General features: G+C 43.7%; 1 protein-coding gene and 1 long non-coding RNA gene across 7 annotated transcripts in view; one reads left to right on the top strand and one right to left on the bottom strand.

The window, feature by feature from the left end:
* Positions 1-1,526: 1,526 nt before the first annotated feature.
* LOC149916671 (uncharacterized) lies at positions 1,527-7,419 on the top strand. Its single transcript, XR_016469816.1, has 2 exons — positions 1,527-2,092; positions 7,316-7,419. It is a non-coding gene; the product is annotated as an uncharacterized LOC149916671 (long non-coding RNA).
* A 10,227-nt stretch (positions 7,420-17,646) lies between these two features.
* LOC116243396 (calcium-activated potassium channel subunit beta-2) overlaps positions 17,647-18,930 on the bottom strand; it is a 114,951-nt gene continuing 113,667 nt past the window's right edge. For all 6 annotated transcript variants that reach the window (XM_090147743.1, XM_090147748.1, XM_090147744.1 and 3 more), the window contains one exon: positions 17,647-18,675. In XM_090147743.1, coding sequence (XP_090003869.1) covers positions 18,391-18,675 — 285 coding nt within the window. In that variant the 3' untranslated portion in view covers positions 17,647-18,390. The remainder of the gene's footprint in view (positions 18,676-18,930) is intronic.

Here is an 18,930-nt window from a genome sequence, read left to right as displayed (position 1 = left end):
TAGAAGTGGTAATATCCCATGGAAACAGAAGAGGGCAGCTGTTTTTTGCAAAATGAAGAGCGCATTGACAGTTTTTGAGAATGAAATAGCAGCCACTGATCTGAGCAAAAGGGCTTTTTTCTCATGAATGAATAAAAATAGTGCGGTATTCCAGAGCCTGTGGTAGTGTAATTAGTGTATGAAATAATGAGACCCCATCACCTTCTGCTCAGTCCCTGGGCTTCGTCTGGCAAAATTAGATTCTTTGCAATTTTATTGCAATGTAATTAAAATGTAACCAAGGGAATACAGAACTCAGTCTTCAGAGATGTTCATCATCAGGCTGAAAAGAGTCAGAATGAGAAGGATTCAGCAAACTTGCTGGCTTTGCAGCTGATTTATTTGCTTACTGCTCAAACTGAAGAAAATTCAAAAAGTTGTGAATTGTACATATGGAAAGCTATGGGGAAAAAAGTCAGATTTAATAAAATGTTGTTCAAACCTCTAAATGGATATTTTTAACTGAAAGTTGTTTTCAATTTGTACTTGGCAACAAATGGATGAATTCCAAAACAAAACATCCTTCTTGCATGAAATCTTTCTTCTAATCCAAATGAAGCATTTTGTGACTTCTTACTTTTCAAAGCTTTGATTTCCAGTGAAAATAATTATGTAAGTTTGATGTGAATTTGCCACTAGGTTCAGTCCATCTGAACCTCTATGCCCTGGGGCTGGGCTTGGTCCAGTGTTATGCACCTGTTTATATGCTTAAAGCCATAGCAACCAACCAAGGGAGATAGTTCTGGAGCACTGAAGGCTAAATACCTGCGTGAAACTTCCACCTCCCAATGCCTTTGTTGTTCCGTCCCGTAGGAAATTTGGAAAATTCATCAGAGATCCCTTCCAGTGCCTTCCTGCTGTCTCTGTGTCTTTCTGGCTCTGAACATAAATGGGAGTTTTTGTATTTGGCACCAATGAGGAATGTGTGATGTCTTTCTTTTTATATAGCTCTGAGGCAGAAACAATTAGAGACCCACAGTAATGAAACAGTACTGACTGAAAAGGCTAACCCAGAAAGACTACTCTTCTGATGCAGAAAATAATGAGGACTGCCCTAAACTTTTAATCAGGATCTCAACTTTTATTTGCAGCTCCTGACAAGGACTGCATTCCTTAATAACATTTCTGTCAGTTCCAAACTCCTGAAATTAATATGAGAGCAATGAGGATTTAGTGGAAGTGCTAATTACAGATGCTGAAGTTATTCTGCTGCAATTCAAAACCTCTGGAGTGGAGAAACTCTTAGCACGGATGGGCTGCCATCTAATTTCTGTGAAGTTGTGCTGTGGAAGGTGACCCTGGCTTTATGCACTTTCATTCTGAAAAACATGGGCATTCTTCTTTCCCACTGACTTCACACCTTGTGAAGAATTAGGATGCAAATAATAAATTCCTCTTGCTCTGGAAATTGTACTACTCATACTCCTATTGCATGCCATTCCTACTATTTCCACTCTCATTATTTGTCCTAATGTCCTGGACAAATGGGTACCAATAGTGGGGACAGCTTCCCATTCTTATTCATGCTGTGAGCCTGGTGCTGCCCCAATGAGATGCTCTGGGTGCCCAGAGAACCCTGCCAGCACCCCTCACAGGGTTTTATCATTCTTGTGGAAGCTGGGTACACAGCAGCAAGCCCACACTACCCTCAATGCAAATCCTCAATACGCTCTGTCATTTGGTAGCTCAGCAATTAGGGAATGAAGAATTAAGTTTGAAGGCTTTAAAGTTTCTATTTCAGGTTGCTAGTTAGAATCATAGAGTGGCTTGTGCTGGAAGAGACCTCAAAGGTGATCTAGTTCCAACCCCCTGCTGTGGGCTGGCTGCCCAGGGCCCATCCAGCTTGGTCTTTGCACTGCAATGGAATTGCCAGGTCACAGCTGGAACCAATAGCTGAGCTCCAGGTAAAAAGGCATGGCTAACCTAGGGAGCTCAGGTGCAAGCAATGCTCCTAAGTGAGCATCCTCATTTAAGGGTTAGCAGCTGAGGGTGTAGCATCTCTCTTTGGATAAAGATTGTGTTCCTCTTGAACTGTCCCTGGTTGTTGGACAGGGTAAGCTAGTTTTCCTTCTTTATTATTTGTTGTTGCTCTGTGTGCCTGTATCCCATTTGATAGTCTTGTAGTTGCTTTCTTTTGCTGTACAGACGTTTCCTGGGATGGAGCACCCACAGCTCTCTGGGCAGCTAGAATGTCACAGACCTGGGCTCTTGCTATCTTTCCTCAAAAGGCAACAATTTTTGTGTGATTCTTCTCTGCCTGTTTTGTAGCCAGCTCTGAAGCTTGAACCTTAATATTAGTTCCATTCCAACTGTTGAATAGCATTAGATGATTCATCGCTTCTATTAACACAAAAAGTAATACTGCTTTGTGCGTAATGCCTTTTGAGAAATAGATGAAGACATAAGGGACGTCAAAGAATTATTTAATCTAAGCCTTTTTCTCTAGCCCTGCATTTTCTCTCTTTATTGAATGATTATGTGCTGGTCCCTGGCCTTGCCCCATTGTGCTGGAGATGATGCATGCTGACAGTGGCCATCTCTTGTGAGGGAAGGCTGTGATAAGAGTTGCACAAAGGCACAAATGCCCCTGGGTGGAACAGAATGAAGAAGAGGGGGAAAAGACAAACTGTGTTTTCTGTGCTCTGTTAGTAAGCCAAAGCCACTATCATCAGTATCATAAAAATACCACCCCAAACTTTGAAATTCAAAGTGAAGTCTGAATGATTGGGCTGGAAACCTCCTTTAGTGAAGAGGCAGTATGGAGATTTTCTGCACTGATCAGTGTCTGTAGAGTCATACATGCTTATAATCCCAGCAAACATTCTGAGGAGCCAGTGTGCTCCATGGCAATACGGATGGAGAAGTTTTTATTGTTGGGGGTGATGGTTCACAAGTGAGGTGGGTTTTGCAGCTGGAAGGTGAGGACCTGTTGTATGGATTTAGAACTCTCATTACATGGTGAGGGCCTGGACAGAAGGGACCCTGCGCACTCCTTCCCTTTCTCTCCCTTCTCTGCTATTAAGAAGGGGGGAAATAGATCAAATAGGAAATGTTAGAAGTAAAAATGAGAGTCAAGAGGAATCCTATAGCGTTAGGTTTTGGGGAAGGGTATTTGTAAACCCAGTACTCCGTTTCAAATAAAAATGTCCTGTCTCTTCCAGACAGGTTTTTGCTGTTGTCAAAGGTAGCAGCTCTAACAAAACAAGGCTGCATTTTCTCAGCACATCATTATTATGGTTATTTCCCCAGCACTGTCAGCATCCTCATTGCTTTCTCATTATTTAATAGATGTGTAAGAACCTGGTCCATCTTCCATTGAAGTCAATAATGATCTTTCTTAATTAGCACTCAAATCACTACCAGTCTCTTAATGTAGAGATGCAACTCCTACTCTGTTCTTGGAGCACTTCATGGCCAGACTGAGAGCTTTAGATGGCACCCAGTGGCCATCAGAGGCTCTCTGAGATGCTGCTGGAGGAGAAGGACTCCAAAATGGCAGACGCAGCAGTGGACCAAAGGATGTGGTGGCTGTGCCTGCAAAGGGGCAGCTTTGTTGCCCTGCTCCACTCCAGCAAACATCCTGTGAGTGTCAGAACTGCAATTTTATTCACAGAATAAATTCACAGAAAGGAGCCTTTCCTCCTTTTCCCTCTGAGCTGGATCCCTGAGGGCTGCAGTGACCTTGGCGCTCCCACCAAGAGCTGGGCTGAGGCCCAGGAATTAAGACATGCAGGTTTCTAAGGCCAATTACAGCACCTGGGAGCAAATGATAACTGGCTCAGCTCTGCAGCCTGGAAAGCTGCTGCGTACCAGTGCCAAGTTCACTGCAGTGGGCACAGTGCAATTGATGTAGATACTGAGGAGGTGCAAAGGGAGATGGACCCGTTCAGCAGTGGGTGCTGAGATTGCAGCATGTGTTTGCTGTGCGAGGTTCTTTATTCAGATTGTGATCTGAAGTGTTTGCAGTACTTCAGTCAAAAGGAGAAGGAAAAAAAAAAAGGCAAGGAAGAATGTGCTTTGATGAACTTAAAGAGTAGAGCAAACCTGGCTCCCTGCTGACTGTACCAACGTTTGCTGAAATTTAGCTTATCAGCACATGGTGATATTTGCTAGCAAAACAGACTAAATGATCTAAACCAAAGCACCTGGGGCCATTATAAACCTCCAATGCCTTAGAATAGAAAATTGTCTTGTACAGGGGCTCTCAGGCTTCTCTCATATTATCCCTCCCAGAGGCATCTGGAGACATCTGTCTTCAGCTAGGATTTTGAGGGCTGCCACCTATTTTCTTCTCACTGCAAAGCCTATTTTACATTTGCACTATTTGCACTCTTGACTGCTGATTTTTCACAACTACTGGTACAACTGAATTAATTCTGTATATGGATACGAAAGCAGAAATACGTGCTTTGCCCTGAGTTCCATATGAGATTAATGCTGGAGCTTTGAGCACTTTTACTTAAATTCCAGACCTGCATACGTTGCCCCCTCCTTCCTCTCTGAGTTGATAACAAGACCCTCCTGACAAGGACAGCACCTGAAGTGACCTATTAATGTATGCTGCTGGCTTGAGTGCAGGGGCAGACATCAGTAAATAAGGGCAAATATCAAGAAATACTGACAGGACTAGGATTTTTCTTGCAGGGTGGAGCACATCAACTAGTGATAGGACATGAGATGATGGCCTCAAGTTGTGCCAGGGGAGGTTCAGGTTGGATATTAGGAAAAGAGCAGTGCTGCATTGGCACAAGCTGCCCAGAGAGTGGTGGAGTCAGTGTCCCTGGAGGTGTTCTAGAACTGTGCAGATACGGCACTGAGGGATGTGGCCAGTGGACATGATGGGGCTTGGTCGATGGTCGGACTTGGTGCTCTTAGAGGTCTTTTCTAACCTTAATGATTCTGTGACTAGCTGCAGCAGATTGGGTGCATGGGGAGCAGGGCCCCTTGCTGGCACCACAGGCTGCCCCAGCTCCAACGTATTCTTTGTTCACTCACATCTCACAGCAAGGTTTCATTTATCTATATGTGCTAGCTCAACAAAACATCCATTTCTTAACTGCTATGATAGACTCACCTCTGCTGCCTTTTGAAAATAGAAAAATCCGTGCAGTAAAACGGTGTGTTTTGATGAGTATCTTCATGCTTTTTCAGCTCTTTCTTTGCTTCACATCATAGTAAACTTCAGAAACTCACCTTGGCACCTGCAGGACTGCCTTCAATTTACGTTAATTTCAGATACCATAAAGTAAATCCCTAATAGTTTCCTAAGCAATGTTAACTTTTTTCTTCATTCTCTATATATATTAAAAAAAAAAAAAAAGAGTCTGAAAGAAATCCATATACTGTACATAATAACAATTTGCTGTGAAGCAAATACCCTTAATGTCCCAGTGAAAGCTCTTGGAATAAAATACATACAGTTCTCTCTCTTTGGCTGTTGATTCCAATTTCATAATGTTATCCCAAGCCTTTCAATTTTTGGAGCAAGAAGAAAATAAGATCTCAGTTCTTCGTACTCAGGAGCAATACAGCCTCAGGGCTGGGAGCTGAGATGATTCCTGGACTTGCCTGGGTACAATGTGGAGAGGGAAATCCCCTTCCCCTCCCCCCTGATGCTTTTCCAGCCTGGAAGGAGAACTTTAAAGAGCAGTCATTTAAAATTATGATATATATTCCATCAAAAAGGTCCTGGCTTATTTCTAAAGCACAGAAAACTGAAAAATGACTTTGTTTAAGCAGTGTACTTATCTCCATTGGAAGATTAATCCTTGGTCATGTTGGAAGAGACTTAGCTTTGAAATCACAGGTCCAGTGATTTAAAATTAACATATACACCAGAGTGAGCTCTTTTCCTCTGAGTTTGTCCACTATAGGCACTTTTTGCCTCAATTTAATTGACTGCCAATTAATGTTAAGCAGTCACACATTTTTAAGTCTGGTATAGACACTTTCCCATATTAATCCCCATGTTATCTGAGATACCTACCCCACCAACCCCAGAGGCTGTTTTGTCCATTAGATATATGATATACAAGAACAATATATGATATGTGATGTTAAAAAGAACAACTGTATCTTAAGATAGCTGGGCAGCTTTCTATAAATGCCAGAAATGTGCATCTCATCTAATCTTGTTCTGAGAGCAAGTACAACCACTTGCTGATGGCTGCTAATGATGAGACTGGGGCTGCATGCAGCTATGGCTGAGCTAAGCCAGTATTTGAGAGGGAAAAATTGCTGGCAGAACCGTTTGCTTTCTGGTGGTGAGGACCTCATGTCCCAGAGTGCCAGTGACTCATTCTTAGATCTCAAACAACAAATGTGTTGCCTGGTGCTATCATGACAGATGCAGCACAAATCATCAGGGACTCTTTTCTTTGCCTAATGAAAGCAAAGTATTTAATCAGGAGAGACCAAATGGATTATTAGAACTACTTCTTCCAGGACACGTGCTGAACAACTTTCATCAGGACTTGCACCAGCACTTCAATGCCTGAGTCTGCTGAGCTGACAAAGTCCCCAGACCACAGTGAACGCCTCAAAACTGGAGTGCTATGGGCAGCAATGCCACAGGCTGGGCTGGGCAGACTTCCTAATTCAACCATACCAAACAGATTGGCCATACCAGGGGAGTACATCATGGAGAACTGGTGCCTTGATACAGGCAACAAGGACATTAATTCCCCCCCCTCCCACACAAAGTGATAACAAAAAGCCATCACCCTTAGTTTCCAAGATGAACTTTGTCTTCGCAATGCAGCCTCAAGCAGATCTGTAGTTAACCCTATAGCCTGAGGAACAGGAGCTTCTGCGAATGTGACTGAAGGAAGCCCCCATAAAACACTGAACTTGTCTTAAGCAAGGTCAGTAACAGTGCCACAGTGAGTTGAGCTTTAAGGAAAAAAATGCCTTTTACTTTTAATTATTATTTAAAGAAAGGTGGATAGTTCCTATTGATTTTCTTTAGTCAGGATTTTTGGAGTGATTTCATGAAGCAACTTTCACTGCAGTGTTCCTGAAAATAAACGGACCACATATTATGCTCATTCTTTAAACCCACCAGATCTATTTAAAAAGAATGGGAGCTGATTGTGTTAGCTTTCCATAATTGAAAAGGGGCTGGCTGCACCACTCTTCTCACAAAGTAATTTGTCTGCTTGGGAACTGGATCATCAGCTGCAGTTAAAAATCCTGCTGCTTTCAGGATTCTTGTTTTGTGTCCCACTCTGTTGTTTTTTTTCCCAAGTCATACTGATCTGGTCTTTGTAACCTACAGAAACCATGGTGAATGAAACCAAAGCCTGTCTCCTCGCTGACCTTTTTCCCCACTGCCACTTGGATGGTGGTTCTCCTACTGCCTGACTGCTTCCCTTTGATGTCCTTCCTCTCACACGGAGAGTAATACAAAGAAAAAAAAAAAATCATCCGAAAGGAGCCTCTCTCCTTCCCACCCACGTTATTTTGGAAGCAAGGAAGCAGGAAAAGCTTGAGCTGTAGAACCCCACATTAAGATCTCAGAGAAGAGCTGCTGAACCGGTGTGCTGCCAGGGTCTGACAGCTTTCCTCCTGATTTGTGACCCTGTGGGAGGAAAAGCAGTCAGAAATCAATGTTAGTGGATTTTAAATGAACTCCTAAATTATCTCACCTTCGGTCATAGTGGATTAACTCCAGAATGATTCCTAAAAATTATATTGGTTTTAAATGCATGGTGGGTTCAGCATTATATATCCCACTGCCAGAGGGGGGGAAATAATAAAAGAAAATACTAGAAAAAAGCAATAACATTTTTTCTGTTAGATTCCATGTAAAGACCTCTAGATTTACCTCCCAGAGAGCTACTGATGAAAATATCACAATGCAATAACGTTTGTGGAGTAAGAACCCCTGCGCTGCTGCTGCATGTGGCACAGAAACCAGATAACATATATCAAATAAAGAGGCTTTTTTAAGTATATGAATAGAGGGTCATCTGCAAGTTGTTTTTCTTACTGGCTTTGGAACCAGGTGTCAGTAGGTTTAATCAATGTACACTTATTTGTTAGTGTGATACTAGTGAGCCTTTATTACAGTGGAAGAGAAACACCTGTGACAGAAAAAAAACCCACCATAAGTACTTCATCATTTCAGCCACAGCTGCTCCGTGGCACTTGTGCTGAATTGTAAGAGATAGTAAAACCCATAATCATTTCCTTCTTCTGCATCTTCTAGCCAAAACACAATTAGAGTGAAACGCTGAGCTTTGCAGGAAGGAAGAGGTGAAAGCGTGACTCCCAGTGCCATCCCCAGGGTGGGGTGGGGATGAGATTGAGGACGGCAGCCCCCTGAGTGAGGAATGTGGATGATAAGGTCAGGCCCAGGAGCACACACGCAGGTGGGAGGATGGAGCTCCAGCACAGCTGCTGGGGTCAGGGGGCGTGGGGGCCACAGGTGGGCCTGGTTAAGGCCTGTTTGGGCCTTCAGTCCCAGGCTTTAACAGTGCTCAGTGTAACACTTTTAAGTTCTTTAGAAGGTTTTAGGCTTGGATGCAGTATATTGGCTCGTTTCCTGGCTCCTAGCAGTGCTCCCCAGGTATGTATCATGCTATGGATGAGTCTGCATGGGCTTGGAGACCTAAATAAACTTACTGCTTTTGATGCTGTTATGCTGTAAGTGGGGCGAGAACAGGTTATCAGTGGAAATAGTCTTCTAGGACTAGAGTGCTTCAAGGAAAAGCAATACATTTCTTCACCAGCTGTAGTTCCAGGCTGTAAGCAAGGGATGCAGTTCCTTCGGCAACTGCTGAAGGATCTGCATGAGGACGGCGTGGCCTTCTGATGGTGCTTGGGTCTTCTGGCACCACTCCTCAGAGTGGCATTCTCTGGCATTCTCTCCCCTTTCTGTGGAGCAGATGGTTTCTCTTACTGAACATCAGAAACTTTTGGTTGTAAGATGTCATACCCAAGTACTTTTTTCCTTAAAGAATCTTAAATTTAAAAAAAAAAATCAAACTCTGTACCCTGATGCACACATTTTATCTACTAATTAAAGGCTCTTATCAAACCAAGCTCTACTTTAAAAATAGTTCATAGTTTCTCTACGGACTGTGGAGGAAAAAGATTTTCTTAAGCAACGCGTGGTAGAGAAACTTATGCACTTCCTATCACTTCTGCCTCTGGAAAGGCAAAGTTGGGGAGGGCAGAGGGAGTCACAGCAGTGAAGTATTTATCCCTTTCTTAAGTAAAAATAACTTGACCTCTACTTATTTATCCTCTCAACTGACTGGAGATGGGAAGACCCACAGTGTGGAAAGAAGCATAAGGAAAAGGTGATGATGTCCTGCTTGACTTGAAGCAATGCGCTTCAGGGCTGAAAGGCCTGAAGGTTTGGTAGTGTCACCAGGGCTTGTTCCTTTCCCTCTGGAATTGGTGGTGGTTGTTTCTGGAGCTCCTTGCTCCAGTGACACTGGAAGGAGGGCTGCTAGTTTTCCTGTACACCATAGGGAGGTAGAGTAAATGTGGCACTTAGGAACATGGTTGGTGATTATGGTGGAGATGGGTTGATTGTTGGACTCAGTGATTTTAGTGGTCTTCCAAGAGTAATGATTCTATGATGTTTAGCTGAGAAAAGAACAGTTGATGTGCTGAATGAGGAAATCTAGGTGGGTTTTGGAACAAAAGAAACCTGCCTTTCATCTTTTCCTCTGCAAACCAGAGCATACTCTGAGGGTTTTCTCAGTGTTGTCATTGTTAGCACCTGAAAAATATCAACAATGGTGTGTGGAGCATCTGTAATGCTCCAGTTAGAAGCCCAATCCTAAAAGGTGACCAAAGAACAGAAATAGGGATGTATTATTCTCCTATCCCTTCAGCCTGATGTTGTGACAAGGATGAGGTGGCCCCACACTCTGGTGCTGTTGGGGAGATGTGTGGCTGAGCAGTACCAGGCCTGCACTCAATGTGGAGACCCCTCCTCTTTGCCATGCACATCACCCGATTTATGTGCACAGCTGTTCCAACACCAATTAGTCATGTGACATTTGAAACATCAAATATTCTTTCCCTGCTTATCAACACTGTAATTATGGCCTGTCAGGGCTTTATGCTCATCTTAAAATAAACACCCAAATGCTGGTGTTAACCCTTCAGCACTGTGCCTTAGCCAAATTGTGACTTGATTTAAATCTCTAGGATAAATTGAGTTGGAGAGACTGTCCCAAATGCACAAAGCAGGCTTGGTTGGCAGAATGGGCTGTGTAAGCCTGGACTTAATTATTTGCTGCCAAAGTATATGTGAAAGGGTTGCAGCTCACTGAGCCCCCCCATGGCACCCAGTCCAGGAGAGTGGTGGCCCTTTGGTGGGTGTTGTAGGACTTGACTCAAATCAGCAATGCATTGAATTGAGCACAGTTTATTGCTCATTTTTTCAGCTGCATCCTGACTAACTGCAAGCCTCTTCTGCTGGCCAGGCCTATATTTTGCTGACTTGAACCACTCCAGATCTAAAAGTCCCCAGAATTGTGTGCGGACAGTGCACTTGCAGATACCAGCAGATACAGTTATGGCCTCTACTTCTGCAAGCAAATACAATGATTTGTAAGGCTCCCCCTGTGCCAGCACTTCTACCCAAAGGCCATCTAAATGCACAGATGTGGAGCTACAGCTCTGGAGCACTGCTTTGAGCTCTGCTGATCCCTGTTCCTTGCGCTTGCTGCCTCCATGGAAGTGCAGTAAGAGGAGTGCTCTGTCTGAGCACTCACTCCTTTGGACTGGACATAGCCCTGGAGACTGCAGAGGTCAGCATGGCAGATGCAGGAATATGGGGCTATTCCTTGCAGTACTTGCTCTTCTTGCAGCCTCAGTGCCTCTTGGGCCTGCAACAGTCCTGTAACCTGTGAACCTACAATCAAAATCTGTGCCCTTGAGGCACCCCAAAGCAATTACTCATGGGCAGTGAGGTTCAGGGCTGGACTGAAACTCACAGTTCTGAGGGCACATCCAAGCTTTGAATGTCTGCACAGTCCTTGTCTCAGTGCATTGCCTTATTTGCCAGGGAAAACTGTCATGCTGAGTTGGCAGGTGTAATTCTTTTTTTTTTGTTCTGTTTGTAATGCTTGATGTTTCACAATGTGCATATGCTTATTTGCTTCCTGAGGAACAGGAGATACTACATGGTGCAAGTATGCTATGCATTGAGATTGTGTTAATTCTTTGCATTTCCTATGCTGGAGATATCTTGGAGTCAGTGAGCATGAACTCTGACAGATTCAGACCAAAGGCTTAATAATAATAATAATAATAATAAAAAGCTGGAGACATTAAAAACAAACACGTGAGTGATACAGACTCTAACAGTCTCTGCTGCCTGTGAAGCACTAGTCACCATGGGGAAAAACATTTAGAAAAAAAATCCAGGTAAATCAATTAGTTTTACTTCATTTCCTCCTCATTTCTTTCACTGCCTTATCGTGTTTCACCACATTTTGCTGTGACGTGGTGATGTGCTCTGTGGCTGAGAACTGATTGCACATCATGGCGGGGATGGTCACGGCTTGTGGAGAGTCCTCAGTCTGTCTGCAGTGCTGATGGCTGTGGTTGACCAGTTCCCATCTTTCCATGCACACAACCACCCTCCTCTGTGACCTGTCCTATAGACAATGCCCAGATGAACTGGGGGAACGTGGCCTCCAGTAGCTGTTGAGTCTGTGTTGGTAGATTTGTATTTTACTTGAGGAAAGACAGACCTAGGACTTTAGGGAAAGTCTGTGTGCTGGTCTCATTCTCTTCGATCTGCTCTGGCAGACCTCTATGGGAGCGGTGACGAGAGCTGGTGGATGGGATTTCTGGCACAGCTCTGCTTAGAGCAGAGCCCAGCAGTCTTTATTTTGCACCAGCCTGGCCATTGGAGAGTCGAGCAGCAGAAGGATCTGCAGGATTCTGGGGACAGAGAGGCTCTCCATCAGCCTCTCTTTATCCTCACTGTGTCCTCTGCTGAAGGACATCAGATGTTGTCTTCTGTCCCTGCACTGGGTACGGAGGCTGTCTTTACATGATACTGTGCCACAGAAAAACTGCTCAATCTGCATGCTTCTGATGCCCACCTCTGAGCTAGGTTGCCCAGGGCTGGCATGGCTGTCTTTGGCGAGAGCCTTGAGCCTTGGAGAAGGAGACATAGGGTTCTGCTGAGTGAGCAGCAATTGACAGCAGCTCTGTCAGACATTGAGGGCACACACAGAACAACAAGGGTTAAAAAGAAGTAGAGCAATGACTTATTTACTCAATTTCTTCCACTTGGGTCAGGGCTGGGGGTCCTGTGGAGAAGTGGTATATCACTGCATAGTTGAAGTCTGTATCATAATGCGTATATACAAATGGTGCTGCATGAAGACTGTTCAGGCAGCTCTATTTCTGGCATTTTGAAACTTTAGAGTGCTTGCTTTTGCAACCCAAATAATGTTCTTTTAAGTGTATCGTTTGGGTTTTTGTTTTTTTTTTTTTTAGTATGTAATTATAATCTTGTTCTACATAATTTAATAGCATCAGAGCAGGAGATTTTTATCTGAGGCTGGAAATAATTGTTGCCCAAGCTTATTGCTCAACTGAGGTGACGTGAGGAAAGGTCTAAGTGCTACTGTTGGCCATACAACAGAGCACAGGATGAGTCCACCCCTGGCTGTGCACTTACAGACTCTGGGCTTGGAGTGGTGATTAAATCTTTGCCATGCTCTGGATCCTTGGGGTGGTAGCAGTGGGTCCATAGTAAGCTGCTGGGGGGACAGTCAGCTCCCAAGACAGAGGACTGGTGACACCAAGGCATCCTTGGCCAGGCATCTGGATTTTGATTAGTGCTGACTCCAGCTACGTAGCACTCTGATGGGAAGCAGATGGCTCTTGGGCTTTGCTTTTCCTGCTGTTCTCTGCATATAGACGAGCATGGCCACATCATCACAGGGAGAGAGGCCAGAAGGGGTGGGAGGGGACTCAGAGAGGATATGAGGGAGCAACACATTTCCCAGATCATTAATCTGCTATTTGCGGCCAGGATGATATTGGCTTGAGATGAAGGACTGCCAGAGATGGCAGCAGAAATCTGGGACTGCAGATGTTCTCCCTCCTTCAGGTGACTGCTCAGCAGCACAGAGCTAATGGCAGAGAACAGGGACATCAGAAGCAGCGTGTGCCTCCTGAATTTCTGCTAGCTGACCGTACTGTTCTGCACAGATATAAAGCAAGGCATTGACGGTTCAACTCTGGTTGAATTTCCTTAACTTCAGGAGGAATTGTGATGGAACAAAGGCTTCCCAGTTTTGACAGAAGAGTATCTGAATTCCTTTTAATGGCAGTTCTAATTTTGATACTCCTTAGCATGGGGAAAGCCTTTTGGTTAGCTCTGCCTGTGTCCCTGATAGGATGTGTTGGAGTTAAGAGTGAAAAATGGATTGTGATAGTGTTAGCAGAAAATCAGGCTTTGAGTGAGGTAGATCAAATTGCTCACTTGCAGCTATGTCCATCACAGCCCCGAATATGGCTCCTTCTTACTAGATATATCCTGTACTATGGAGCCTGGCAGCTCTCTCGTTGTGCATCTGGTTCGGCAGTGCTTGTGTTCTTTTCCTGCCCGGCACCTAGCTGGGAGCACCCAGCTCTGCAGTTCATTGTGGTTTGTCCTTTGATCCCCTGTGGCCATGCTGAGTGGGGATCTGAGCGCTTCAGTGTTTGCCCCCAGGCAGCAAAACATCTTGGGTTTAGCAAACTGAAGGCAAGCCTGGTGTCAGTTTACCTGGCAGCATTTCCAATTAAAGTGGACCTCTCCAGGCTGTTAGGGACATTGGCACTGGGAGCTGCCACCAGCTGCACCAGTGCTACCCTGGTGAAGATGGATAAATGCTGCTTTTCTCCTTCCCCTCCCGGTGCTCTGGTGCTGTAGGCTCTGATGCTTTGCTTTACTCATAGCTGTGATCAGTGATGTCTCTAGGGCTTGTAAGGGGGGCTGCTGGTGGCTGTGTCCCCGTGACCGATCCCATGCTCCTCTGATGGTTGAGGAGAATGGAAGAGAAGAAACATGTCACCAGTCAGCCTCTAAAAATAAATTCTTCAAAACATTCACTGAACCGAGCAATTGCCGATAGCTTTGTTTCGCATCAAAGGAACTATTATATTTATTTTTCAAGCGTCCCTAGTAGGAAAGCTGCTCCTCTCCTGGATTTCAGCAGGCAGCAGTGGGTCAAACTGAGAAATGGAAACACTGTGTTTTCAAAACATTTCAAACTAAGTAGTTTATACTTTTTCCTCAGATAGCCCAAACCACTCAGAAGAGTCTGTATGCAGTTGTGAAAAGTTTGGGTACACCACAGACTGCGATTTCCTCCTGGATTCTGAGTGCTGGGAAGTGACAAGCTCAGGGTGCTCAGTGAAGCAGGAAAGTGTTCTTTTCCCTGGGTCTATGATAGATGATGAGCAGTGCAGCAGCTAATGGAGAGCTGATGCTATCATCATGCTCAGGTTCTGAGGCTGCAAGGTTGCATTGCTGCAGAGATATTGGTTCAGTCCCCTTGGAAAGCTGCAGTTCTGTTAGTATGGGCATTATTGGATGAGAAGGAGAATTAACTGTCCAGTTCTTGAAGTGCTGTCACACTGAAATTGCTGTTTCCACTAGAGGTTTCACTGCATTGCTGTAGGGCTGCAGTTTCTGTAACAGAGGTGCTGGAGTCTGCCTGGCTGGTCAACAGCAGACACAGCTTTGAGTCATTTCACTGAGCTGCACTGTACCTTGTGCCATGCCAGCAGCTTCTGCTGGGTACCACTTTTGGGATGCATGCTTCAATGTGAGCAAATGCTGATATGCTGCTCCAGAATCCCCTTCTGCACACACAAGGCTTGCCTATGGCTAGCAATGCTCTCTTTGTGATGTGGCCATGATGAATGAGCAGTGAGTACCCAAGGTGGGGACTGTGGCCATGTCTCCAGCCTTGACTTGGGACTTTGTGCCAGATCTGTGATTGTGGCACTGTGTCTTCTCAAGGTGTGCAGCTCTCTCATTTCTCGAGCCCTCTTCCTGCCTTTCTGTAGTTATCTCCAATTTCTACTGATTGCTTTCTGGGTACATTTTGTGAGATAAAAGAGATGTCTGCTCAAACAGAAGAGCTAAACCCAACTGTGCTCTCTGTTGTTCTAGCTGGTGACATTTAGTAAGTCTGCAGCAAAGTGCCAAGTTTCAGAGAACTGCAGCAGTGTTGGTCACTCTTCTTGTTCACAGTTGTTCCAGAGTAGAAATAAGACCTGAAGTAAATAATCTAATTAAGAAAATACCTATTAAAAGGCTGTGTGAATGTGGCACCTGCAATATTACACATGCCCTAAGTCCCATGAGTGGGCCCCAGTGCGTCCAGGCACTGTGCTGACATTTTTCTGTGACGCTTTTCCATTGGGAGTTTTGCAGCCCCGGTTGCTCCCTCCTGCCCCAGCTGGATATGGTGTGAGATGGTTGTGCCAAGAAGCATATGCATTTAGTTGGCATGGTGATGGTTGGTGTAGGTGATGTTAGTGACCTTTTCCAATGTGGTGGGTTTGTGCGAATACTCAAGCTCACCCCTAGAGCTGTGTGTGGATAGGGGATGTTTCTCATTCATTTGTGCTGCCTACAGGAATATCAGTTTTGCTCAAAATGATATTGAAGTGGTGGTAGAGAAAAAGAGCAGCACATCTCCACCAAAGCACTCCTCTTTGGGGCAGCAGGAACTGTCAACATTGTGTTTGCAGTGCTAACGCTTCTGTGGGGGGTTAACTGTGCCAGGCAGTTAATTCCCTTTAAAATTACTGTTTTACCTCACTCCATCCAATTACTCAAGTTATTTTGCTATCGCACGGATCTCTCTGTTAATGTCAACAAAATGATTACAGAAAGCAGCAGCATCAAGGTGCATCACCCACAGGGAGCACTGACAGCAAGAGCAGCGTGCAGTGTGTTTGAGGAGTTCCATCAGCACCAAACAGCACTGATGTGGGCAGCCTGGTTGTCATGCGTGGTCCTGGGGTGATGTTGGATTTGTGAGCTGAGATTGGCAGTGTGGCTCTCCCTTTGGCATGGATGGTAGCAGGGGGCTGAATGGGGGACAGTTGAGCACCAGCACGGGGCAAACCCCTCTGCTTGAAGGGAAAGCAATGTTGTAAAGGAAGAAAACTAGGAACCATGTGTCTGTATGGGTCCTGAATTTGTCCCAAAAGGGACAGCTTTGGCTGAGGACAAAGTGAAGTTTTTTGCTCAACAAAGACTTTGCCACACCGGTCCTGCTAATGGTGGGAGTGCCCAGATCTGCTGTGATCCATGTGAATTGCACAGATTGATCCAGAAAATATTCTACACAGAAACCTTCATGAATTCCCTGTTGCATCAGCACTCCTGATTTCTTAGCAGCAGGAGCTATAAAGGAAAGTCTAATGAAACAAGCCAAATCTGAATGCAGAAGATATTGAAATCTGGAAGATTTAATTTAATATTTTTATTACATATCTTTGGAACCCTGATTATCCCCCCGCCCTTCAGGCATTTATTTACCTAAGGAAAATTATACTACTGATTACAAGATTGCAGCTCCATTTTCACTGCTTAGAACTCTTTTTTTTTTTTTTTTTTTTTTAACAGCTCATGTTACACTTGCATGACTTGTAAAGTTTCATAACATCTTGAAATTTTTAATGCTATGTTGCAGAAAGGTACTTAGATAGAGATGAAAGAGGCAGAAGATTTGCTTTGCAGTCTTTTTGAGGGGAAAAATGTTAGTTTCTTGGCTTGGAAAGGCCTGTGAATGATTCCTTTGAATCTGGGCAGTGAGTTCACACCCTGCATTGTCCTTCAGACTAAGTGCAAAGTGAGAAATGATGAGAGGTAACCTTAAACACAGAGTAAAAAGGAATGTTTTCTATGTGGGGAATAAGAATAAATTATGCAGAAATCATGACTATAGTGTGTGTGCTTGTGTGTATGGAATCAGACCTGCTATATTCCTGTGGTAAATAAATGACAGATAGGGCAACATATTAGGAAAAAACACGAGTATTTCCAATAAATCCTTGCACCTGGGCATTTTAAATCAGAATTTACTTCAGCCAGAACTGCACACTGAGTTGAGATCAGGAGAGATTTCCAGAAGTATTATGATTATTACCTAACAATTCAGTTAATAAGAGCTGTGGAATTGGATTAGATTTTTGTCATTTTGGATGTTACAACAATAGGGACCTTTGCCTGACACAACATCATGAATATTGGATGGGATCCTGCAGTGCTGCTCCTCCACGTTATGATATTATCCAAGGCTGAAGGTTATGAATACATGAGTTATGCTGTTCACTTCTCAGTTGGTAAAAACAAAAAAGCCACCACCCCATAATCAAGTTCTGATACACAACTAGATATAATATAGCTTTTCTTTATATATATATATATATATCTGTATATATATCAAGTAAAAAAATCTAAAATAGTTGGAAGTAAAAAATGAAAAAATAGCTGATTGTGTTACTTTTTCTTTACAGTGATATGGTAGCAAATACACGACAAATGAGTAATAAACCTTTACATAAGGTGTTCTGGTCCCGTCTCCATCAGCAGGGCTCAGACTGAAGTACAAAATGGAACAAGGTGATTTTTGTTGGTTTTCTTTTTTTTTTTTTTTTGGCTACGGCTTCTGCAGATGACAAAGATGCTGTTGGTAAGACAGAAGGAAAATACAGCATAAAATAAATAAAACTCCAAAGTGTTTTGCAAAAGACTGTACATACCACTGGGTAAAATTTACTTCTGAACTGGGGGAGCTAACACATAGCATCACCAAGTCCTACTTAGGCAGAAAATACTCATATTTATCTTGGCCTCACAGTAGTCCGTATGGTGCCACCTGCTCATAGAAAAACCTCTGTTTTGTTTCCCTACTTTTTTCCTCTGCAACCAATAATAAAAAGGCAAAACCAGAAATCCACTGGCAGGGCTGAGCCAGAGGTGAGACCTCAGTGATACACAAGTCATTTGCTGCCTTTTATCCAGGCGTGAATTTCCCCAGAATCCTTTACATTGAGAAAGTCAATTGACTGAGCTTGGCAAATGGTCACACTGAGCCCAATTCTGGCTGTAGAAAAGAAAGAAGTACAAGTCTCAGCATCAAACAAGATCGTCAACACAAACAATAATTTTTTCAGTTGTCTGCATAATAATAACATCATGTTTGCATATAGAACAGCTTTTGCATTATTGCTCTACTTATAAGAATATAGTAAGGAACTTATAACAGACTTGCACATTACAAACTTAAGGTTCTTTGGTGAAGAATGAGAAAACAGTATTTTATCTGTTATTAACTCTTGGAGGAGTTTTCGTTCTTATCTGTTGATCCTTTGGATTCTCTCGCAGAGGAGAGAAAGGTATTGAGTCAGCTTTACCATTGCAACGATGGCAACGCCGCCGATCATCATGCATGTGGGCCAGAAGAGCGAGTGGAACAGCACGTTGGAGCTGTACAGTTTGGTCAGTATCACGTTCTTCTGAGTGCCCTCAGGATCATAGAAGCAGGAGAAGCGTTGATACTTCCGGAAGTTTTCCATCACAACGTTCACCATTGACATGGATTCCTCATAATTCTTGCCGCACTTGGGTATGTACGAGCACTGGGGAGAAATCAGAGGGAGAAAAATGCAACTCCAAACCAGATACCATGTCTGTTTTCAGGTGGCAAGCAGGAAAATCTCAAGATGATTATGCTTTTCATAATAACAGCGCAATACTATTAAGCTAATAATAAATTTATCTCAGACAAAACTCAATATTTTGTACATCTACAGAATTTCCCATTGGAGAGCCTACAAGTGCTGTACAAATATTAATGCTTTAATTTGCACAGCAGCCTCGTGAGATAGGTGAAT

The sequence above is a fragment of the Phasianus colchicus genome, chromosome 10 (genome assembly GCF_987193195.1).
Source record: "Phasianus colchicus chromosome 10, bPhaCol1.hap1.1, whole genome shotgun sequence".
In the NCBI taxonomy this organism is placed as follows: domain Eukaryota; kingdom Metazoa; phylum Chordata; class Aves; order Galliformes; family Phasianidae; genus Phasianus; species Phasianus colchicus.
The sequence above is the reverse complement of the archived record's forward strand: the minus strand, read 5'-3'. Positions and strand labels throughout refer to the sequence as shown.